At 45.4% G+C, this 9,584-nt stretch overlaps 1 protein-coding gene across 5 annotated transcripts; it reads right to left on the bottom strand.

The window, feature by feature from the left end:
* Positions 1-5,180: 5,180 nt before the first annotated feature.
* Positions 5,181-9,482, bottom strand: SNRPD3 (small nuclear ribonucleoprotein D3 polypeptide). Of its 5 annotated transcripts, none has more exons than XM_074844491.1 (4): positions 9,410-9,482; positions 8,127-8,276; positions 7,217-7,409; positions 5,181-6,348 (listed from the first exon to the last, which is right to left on the bottom strand). In XM_074844491.1, the coding sequence occupies exons 2-4, from the start codon at positions 8,250-8,252 to the stop codon at positions 6,287-6,289; spliced, it is 381 nt and encodes a 126-aa protein (XP_074700592.1). In that variant the 5' UTR covers positions 8,253-8,276; positions 9,410-9,482; the 3' UTR covers positions 5,181-6,286. The 5 variants fall into 5 exon arrangements, with proteins under 5 accessions (XP_074700592.1, XP_074700594.1, XP_074700588.1 ...); XM_074844493.1 differs by having other exon boundaries at positions 9,418-9,438; XM_074844487.1 differs by lacking the exon at positions 9,410-9,482 and adding an exon at positions 9,089-9,236.
* Between the last annotated feature and the right edge of the window lie 102 nt (positions 9,483-9,584).

The raw sequence follows: 9,584 nt of genomic DNA on the forward strand, positions 1-9,584 counted from the left end.
AGCATGCTGTAGTCATATGGTAGCTCTTCTGTCCGCAGGCATGATCTGTCCCTGAGCGGATGAGGCGGTGAGCAGTATCATCTTACTTGCAAAGTAATCTGCAGCACACTGCCCATATCAGCATTTGTTTCAAGGCTATTCTGGATCATGCTTTAAAGGTAGTGTATCTGTATTTCCTCCCAAAGAAACACTGGAGGCAGGAGGGTCCCATAAAGTTAGCTTTATCTAATGTGAGAGGAGGATGACCAGGTCTTATTGTCTGAAATCAGTTTAGCTGCAATAAGGTTCAAGTCCAGATCTAAATTTTTGCCTCTGTCAGGATGGAAACATCAAAGAACCTTGTGAGAATCCTTCCTCCATTTTGACCCGTGGCTGAGAAATAAACCACCAGATCATTGACACTTTCTTGTAAACCTCAGAATTCCACCCTTTGCTACCTTATCAAATCATTAATCCACTGGGATGTCAGCCTTCCATCCTTGCTCACATTTTACAGAATCACAGAATCATCTAGGTTGGAAAAGACCTTGAAGATCATCCAGTCCAACCATTAACCTAACATTGACAGTTCCCAACTACAACATATCCCTCAGCGCTATGTCGACTCTACTCTTAAACCCCTCCAGGGATGGGGACTCCACCACCTCCCTGGGCAGCCCACTCCAACGCCCAACAACCTGTTCTGTAAAGAAATGCTTCCTAATATCCAGTCTAACCCTTCCCTGGTGCAGCTTGAGGCCATTCCCTCTTGCCCTATCGCTTATTACTTCGTTAAAGAGACTCATCCCCAGCTCTCTGCAACCTCCTTTCAGGGAGTTGTAGAGGGCGATGAGGTCTCCCCTCAGCCTCTTCTCCAGACTAAACACCCCCAGTTCCCTCAGCCGCTCCTCGTACGACATGTGCTCCAGACCCTTCACCAGCTTCGTTGCCCTTCTCTGGACACACTCGAGTCATTCAATGTCCTTTTTGTAGTGAGGGGCCCAAAACTGAACACAGTCATCGAGGTGCGGCCTCACCAGTGCTGAGTACAGGGGCAAGATCCCTTCCCTGTCCCTGCTGGCCACGCTATTTCTGATACAAGCCAGGATGCCATTGGCCTTCTTGGCCACCTGGGCACACCGTTGGCTCCTGTTCAGCCGGCTGTCAATCCACACCCCCAGGTCCCTCTCTGACTGGCAGCTCTCCAGCCACTCCTCCCCAAGCCTGTAGCACCGCTGGGGGTTGTTGTGGCCCAAGTGCAGCACCCAGCATTTGGCCTTATTGAAACTCCTCCAGTTGGCCTTAGCCCATCGCTCCAGCCTGTCCAGACCTCTCTGCAGAGCCTCCCTACCCTCGAGCAGATCAACACTCCCATCCAACTTGGTGTCATCTGCAAACTTACTGAGGGTGCACTCGATCCCCTCATCCAGATCTAGATTTACTGGCAGGAGGAAATAGGACATCTCTACTTTAAAGGAAAGCTCACTGTGAAGCTTAACTAGCAGAGATACACACTGGACAGTTATTCCAAGCACCAGAAATTCATGTTTTCCGCTCCATTCTGCCCTTCTAGAAGAGGTTTTCTGGAGGGCATGGGAGATCTAGGGGCCACATCCCTTTACTTCTGCCTTTCACTGGCAGAAATTAAGAGGCTGCTGCCTCTCCTGCAATTTTAAGAGTTGGTATAAACCAATTTCTGAGACTCTGGAGAACAGGGCTTTTACAATGTGGCATGTAATTACACTCAGAGAAGAGACACCATAGCTTGCGGCTTATCTACACGGCATCCCTTTCCAGCCTCTCTCAGTCATAACAGACTGATATTTTGCAGGGTACCCTTAGAAAATGAACTAAAGAAAAGTACAGCTTTAGGATCAAATATAAATTAGGCACACCTGGAGAGCAGAACTGCATATATATGCGATGAAAGCACCTGGTCAGTGAGGAAAAGTCCTACAGTTCTGTGCAAAGCAGTTTTTTCAAGTGATACTTTCTCCAACCATTTAACTCTTCTCTGCTGTTATCAGGGTCTCCCCTGGTTTTGTACCAGAGCACAACCTTGGTGTTGACTCAGGAAGACTGGGTGGATTTCTACTTGCACCTCTTCACACATCATTTTGCATGGCTGCAGCATAGCTTTTCTGTCCCACATAAGTACTTCAAAGGCACCTACACTAATGATATCAAAGGGCAAGTTCATGTCAAAGCTTCAGGCCTGTAGCTTGTCTCTCTGTCAAAAGCAGAAAGCTATAGTGAGCCCCGAACCCACGGAACAAGGAAAGGTTTACAAACCCACACACAAAGCAATGGCAAAGGATGAAAAGAAATGCTGCAATCTGTGACAAAAGAAAGGTGACCAATAAGGGCAGATTTTAAAAACAGACAGCTGCATCTATCATAGTATTCTCCGTCACAGAGAAACAGATTGCTTAAGTTGCTGAACTCGAGGATTCTGCACGACCTACCTAAGTGCACATGCCCAACTAGCCAAGTACCAAGTACACACAGCATCAAGCAATGGCTGGAATAACCTGGGTTATCCCAGCACTCTGGGAACACTGAAGAGGAAAGAAAATAAGGTGTATTTTTATGCTAAAGTTTGTAATAGCACTGAGTTGATGGATTTTTTAGCAGAAGTCACCTTTCTTGCATTTTTTGCTTCCAGAGGGTTCCGGTTTCTTTATTTCATTCTCTTATCGACAGAGCCATCTAGTGGATGAGGCATCATTTGTTAGAAGGAAATTTTGATTTACCACGCTGTAAGGATAATACACACATCGCACATAGGCTCTTCAAAGCAGCCTGTAACAAACTAGCATATTGGTTAGTCTAGTCAGAAATTGCCAAGTGATATGTTTGTCTTGGCTGGGGCTTAAATGCCTACTTTTCAACATTAAGTCACAGTATCTTCCTGAAGAGGGTAAACAGTTCATCCTAGACCCAGACTTAACCTGAATTCATAGTGCAGAGCTTTTCGTTTATGCAAAATCCAGTATCTTCTTCAAAGCTGATGTGGATTAGAGATGTTACATGTTTTAAGTAAAGCTTAAAAGCTAAGGCAACACTGGTTGGAAAAAAATTTTTTTAGAAAAGTTTCATTGCTGTGTGCTCAGTGGACAGTCACAAATACAGAACGTGAGAAACATCAGAAGGGGCAGACACTTCTTAAAGCAGATACATTGCAGAGTTTGTTCTATCAGCCCAACCTACTGGGGAGAGTTATTGTTTCTTTTCTGAAATTCATGGCTGTCCCCCTGCCCATCAGCACTTTCAGAGAGGAGATCGCAGTGGAGGGAACAGAAGCTTGGCATTGCACAGGAAAGACGAACAGGAACTTTAAAAAGCAATAGACAAGTAAGCCAATTATCATTAGTGAAAACAATCCCCAACAAACCTGCTACTGCCAGGCAGCTTTAATTTGCTTAAATAGGATTTAACCATTATACTCTTTAGGGTTCCCCTTAGTGTTTCAAAGCCTTTGCCATTCCAGTAGCTGTCTGTGGTCAAATGTGGTGCCATTTCTCCCCTCTCTCTGCAAAAGCAGCTAACATCTAACCTTCAGAAAAGGCTACATGCTATTCTACAGTCGGAAGGAAATAGTGAGATGCAAAGCCAATGGGCCAGATTTGGAGTCTTGCCAAAATGTTGAATCCCTTCCAAAAGATAGTTTTAGTCAAGTCCCCCATCTGTGGCTTACTTCCTTTTTCACATATTAATAGCTCTTTCTGGAGGCTTTACAGAAAAAGAAAGCAGAGCTTTGATGGGTAGGAAGTACCAGACAATCCTGGCAAAAAAGATGTGGCAACCCTCACTATTTCCTCAAGAGGTTACAGGGAGACCCCACAGAAACCAGACCCAAAGGAGTTTTGGCAAAGTGATTTCTCCTTGTTCAAACTGTGAGAACACCTCTTGTCTCTCGTATTACTAAACAAGGTAACTGTAACTTCCTTTGTCACGCACTGCAAGTTAGCCATGGCCAGGATGACACCCTTTAATCAGAACAGTTTACCATCCTTCAACACACACTCCATTCTATACTAGTTTCTATTTATGGCAATTAACTGTTGCACTAATCAATCTCAGGTTCCTATTAGGCGTTTGCTTTGGAAGAGAAGGCAGTTCCAGCTGCTGAAGAAACATCCTATAAAACCTTGCAGCAGATACTCAGACAGAAAGCAATCATGTATTGTGCCACTCCTGTTCTGCCTGTTGATGGTAGTGTAACTCCATTGTACGAAAACTCTGACTTGATTAGCAACACAATCACAAGCCTGATGTATTAAAAGCAATAAAAAAGTCAGATGTCTTATTTGCAGTGTGCTATTTCAAATAGTCATACTACTACCTACTAGGGAAGTGATCATCTCGCATACCACCATACAGCAACACACAAAGCCAGTGGCTGTCAACAGAAATGCCTAGTCTTACCTCCCACCCCATTTCCACAGATCCCAGGCATTATCATGGGATACTACAAGCAGACAGTTCGATTCTTACCATGAAGCTCATGGTACAGCAACAGGATGAAATTACCTTCTTTGTGTTAAAAAAATGTCAGTCTCAGAGGGCATCTAGTATAATGACTCAAAATGGACTTCAGCTTCATGTTGATTTTAAGATGGTCTTTCTCAAATCAGTCTTGTGAAATTCAGAAGCCTTTGCTTAAGCATGAGGAAGAAATTCTGTTTCCTCTCCCACAGTAAGAGCTAGAACCAAACTATTAAAGAGTTCCAAACACTACAGCTGTTACTCCTAGGGATAAGGTTGTAGTTTCTATATAGATCAGTTCAGTTTTACTTGCCTGTATCTTACACAGGTACACACTCAGAGGGATGTGACCTGATCAACTGCTATCAGTCATGATTCTCTTCTGACTGACTGTCAATTTGAAGAATGACACATTTTCACAAGAAAGTGTTTAGTATCATTGCTAAAACCCCAAATTGCTCATTTTAAGTTGGAAACACTGTCTTCAGGAAAGCATTACTGCTACATGAACATGACTCACAGGCCCTGTTTTGAAGCACAGGGATCTGTGAAAACCATCTTGTCTTTTGGACAAGTTCCTTAGTCTAGTCATAAGATGACACAACAGCACTTTCATAGCTAAGCTCAAGTGTATCTTAAACACATTTTAAGGAGGTTTCTAATGCAAATATTTAGGGTTGCTATCCAGAAGAACATGTTGCAGGGTTCTCCTATTGATGTGAGACCAAATACAGCTTTATTTACAGACAATTCAACAAATTAATACATTAGCTCAACTTCCATGTCTGCACACAAGGGAGTCTTCACAGCATCAGAGCAGGAAAGCATGACTAGATATTTTGTAGATGTACAGACTGATGATTGTATGCAAATATGTGATTAGGTACAGAAGTGTTACATTTAAACATTTCAACCATTTAAGTCAGTAAGAACAACCACACCATACTTTTAGCGAAATAAAGTTACAACTACATTTGGCTTCCTGCACATCAGCTGATGATCTATATGACTGCGTATAGATGTTTAGACCAAAAGATCAAGTTGATCCTAAGTTTTGTTCAAAAGATTAGCATTTGTATTGAGTTGTATTTAACGCATAACCATTTATAAGACTTTCCCCATACCTCTGCACTACCTTTCAAATTTACAATACATTTCAAATTCATCCTTTCAAATGCCTATTTTGTATTGTCTTCTTTTCCCAGGCAGAGGGAAAAACATACTAAGAGAGTTAGAACAGAATTTTTCACTGCAAATATAGACTCAGGCTATCAAAGTTTTGTGTTCCTAATGAAAAATTGTCCCTGTATCCAAAAAGAATAAGAAATGCAAGAATACAAGCTCAATGTACAGATCTGAAGATAGACCTCTACCTGTTCTAGGTCCACATAAAGCAAAAGAACATAGTGCTTTGCTTCTCCGGAAGCTGCATCTGTTTCACTGTATTTTCCATAAATGCGGCTGCTAATATGACTTTAAAACACACTATTCAAAAATTCTTCATCAAGAATGCCTTATAATTCTTTAGAGAATGAATGACAACAGGACTAAAGAAGAAAAAGGAAACATGACGATCTTTAAAGGTCAATGCATCACACAAATACAAAGTAGTCAAATCTAGATATAAAGTCCACTACTTTCCAGACAAAGCTCTTTTAAGTTTGAAATCAATCTATAATGTATTTGCCCAAGAGGAGTTCTGTCATGTAAGAGCAGACAAGTTTTGTCAGAAACATTTATTAAACAAAACTGATACCAATGCACATGTAGTCAAGTTAATACTCCCTAATAAAAAAAAGCATGTTGATCAAGACCAAAATTATCTTCGCTTCTGGAAGATGTTGCCACGGCCCATACCACGGCCTCTTCCTCTTGCAGCCACTGAAGAAAGAAAACATCAGGGATGAATTTGACATAGCCTCATATTTATCTCAACAACTGACAAGCAAAACAAACAACACTCGAAGTCTCTTGCTTAGAAGCAAAGAAATGAAGCTATCCTATGAAGTTCAGAAAGTGATATGACAGCAAAAAGTTTTCTGCAAGAACCAGAACTAATGGTTACAGTCTTGCTACTTAGAACAGATGCAGTGAATACTCATACACTTCGTGTTCCTAAGCTGACACACAAATCAGTATAGCCCAAAAGACTTAAAACCCCACACTCTGCCAAGGTTTTGCAACAGAACTCAGTACATTCCAGCAGATGTTACTCCCCCACATAACTTTACTGCATTTGCTAAAGTTAACCAAGGACTTTGGGTCCCGTGATTGTTACTCCATCTTGTTATAACTAGATCATTCCCCTGAGAAAGGTACAGATGACAGTGAACTACAGAATGGCTAATAATTACAGCTTCCCAGTAGTTGGAAGATACTAGATAGATATTAAGTACCACCTTAATATCTGCATTTGTTTTTCCACAAAAGCTTAACAAGAACACCTGAACCCTTCCAAACAGCAAGTGCCCACAATCACTGGAAAGCAGAAGATGGACTTTTATATAAAGCCTCAGTTTAACAAGACAACTCACTGTATCTAAATTACTGTAGCATCAATATTACACATTCAGATAGTTGGACAGTTTGAGTCCTGACTCCCACCATAAGATGAAATACATAGAAAAACATATGAACCAGCAATCTTTCAGCTTCTTACAGCTTGCACTTCCTCAGTGACAGAGATGCCAGTTTTCCCATTTTTCTACAGCAAAATAGAGGGGGAGGACCACAAGCAAATTGTACACACCTTGAGCTTTGAGAATAGCTGCTTTTCCTCGCCCAGCTCCAGAACCCTGGTTTTTATTCTTCATGCTCTTTAGCATAGGGGCATTCTTCAACATATCTGGTAAAATAAGAAACCGTATCTTGCTACCTCTGATGTACACCTGCTCAAGCTGTGCCACTCGTCCATCTCTGTACGTCACTGTTATGTTGGACATCTGGAAAGCAAAGATCAGTCAGTTCTCATAGAGGCCTCTAACACAGTTCTGTATTCCTATTGCTCTTGCCTGCAGAATATACAGCCAAGATTCGAGTATCAAAGTCAAAGACTTTCCAAGCATGCTGCTTTCTCAACTGGAGCTGTAACACAAGGCACCCAGGACCATTTAAACATACTGCTAAGCCTGCTACTATTCAAGCAGGCCCAGGACTTCTGCTTTCTCCCCAGTTTGCAAATTACTTTTATTAGCTTTTTTTTCTCATATTCAATCAGTTTTAATAAAGCTGTTCTAGTCATAACTATTAATTTTGATTCCGAGAATGACTTGCCTAAAGTCAATACAAATTAAGCACTCTTGGGATGCCTAAAGTAACATGCATTAAAAAAAGCTTCAATTTCTTAAATCAAGGTTTGTTTATTCTTCCATTCAATGACTTTAAATAAAGAACACCAGCAGAAACATTGTTCATGGAACAGAATCTTAAGAACCTGATATTATTGACAGGAATGTTCAATCCTATTCTAAAACTAGAAAGAATAAGCTCTGGCCTCTTTGGAGTGCTCAGTAATCCTGAATTCATTTCACCATGGTAAGGTAGTAGTACAGTACTACAGCCTTCTTTATCCTAAGACTAAAAAAAACCTGTCTTTCAATCACGCTGCCAATAAGCTAGCTATCAGCCTTTCCAGGCACATCTTTCTGAAACAGGTATACCTGACAATTCATGTTGTCTTCAGCTTCAATAAGTTTGCCTCGGTAAACTTCTCCTGTATTGGTCTCACATGTCACAATATGGCCCTCAGCCTCGTGCAGGACTTTAATTGGCACTCCAATTGACATGTTTGCAGTGCTGTGGCTCTACACCTGAGACAAGAAAAAAACAAAACATAATCACAAAGAAAGTTGTAAACTAGGTTTTATCTATGCAATCTGTGATCTTCCCCAGGGTAAAGCACCGATCTTCTCTCTTGCCCAAACACACCATATGCTTTAACAATGCATTAATAAAACTCCTCTAGAAAGATACCCACGGGGGAAAAAAGAAAAAAAGTTAAAATAGCGAAAGTGAGTCTTTTCCAGGTCTCTCCTGACCTTGGAAATTCAGTTGTAAACACCAGGTAACAGACCACTTATATAGAGAGGTGCACCTCAAACACAGATAGCCCCAGGCGCACACCTTAACGTACAGCCAGCCTCACCGCCTACGAGCTAAGCCAGACCTGCGGGTAGCACAACCGCACTCGCAGACCACATCACCTACGCAACAGGCCTTACTACCAGGGACCCCAGCCCACACCACACGCCGCAGCCCTGGCGAGTGCCCAGCACGACCCTCCCTCACTTGAGGGCCCCCCCAGCCTCAGCCCTGCCCCAGAGGCAGAGCAGGGCCCGGGCCCAGGCCCGGCGGTGAGGCCCATCCCCGAGCGGCCGAGCAGAGGCCCCGAGGCCTGCGCAACCCAGCGGCCGCCCCACCGCGGCTTTGCCCCCTCAGGCCCGGGCGCCCGAAGGAGCCCGCAGGCCCCAGGGGATGCGGCACAGCTCGGATGCTTCCCCGCAGCGCGCGGAGAGGGGGAAGAGCCCTGCCGCTCCCGGGGACACGCAGGCGACCGGGGAACCCCCCTGGGACCCAGCAGCGCCGCCGCTCACCAACCGCCTTAGGCCGGGCCCACGCTCACCCCTAATGGCCTCCTCCAGCTTCCCGCCGTGCACCGCGCGCCGGAAGCGGAAGTGGGCGGCGGGCGCGACACGGCCCCTGCCCGCCCCTCCCGGCCCCGCCACCGCCAGGGCGCCCGGCGCCGCCGGGCCGCGTTGCCTCGGCACCACGGTTCCGCCGCAGTCTTGTCCCGCCGGCCGGGGGCAGCCCCGTCCTGCCGGCGGAGCCCCGCTGCCGGGGCAGGGCTGGCTACCGGCACGGCCCGCGCTTCCCCGCCCGCCTCAGGTCGCGCCCCGGCCCTCGGTCCCGCGTCCCCCGCCCGCCGTGACATGCCCCTGCCCACCGGCGCACCCGACCGCCGTCGCCCACACCGCCGCGACGGCGCGGGGCCGGCGCCCCGGGGCCCGGCCCCCCGCAGCCCCCGCCTCCGCCCCCGCCCCCGGGGCCGGAGCCGGGAGGAGCCAGCGCCGCGCCGAGGCATGCCGGGCCCCTGGGCCGCGCCGCCGCCCGGGCCGGCT

This window comes from Strix aluco, chromosome 18 (assembly GCF_031877795.1).
Source record: "Strix aluco isolate bStrAlu1 chromosome 18, bStrAlu1.hap1, whole genome shotgun sequence".
NCBI lineage: Eukaryota > Metazoa > Chordata > Aves > Strigiformes > Strigidae > Strix > Strix aluco.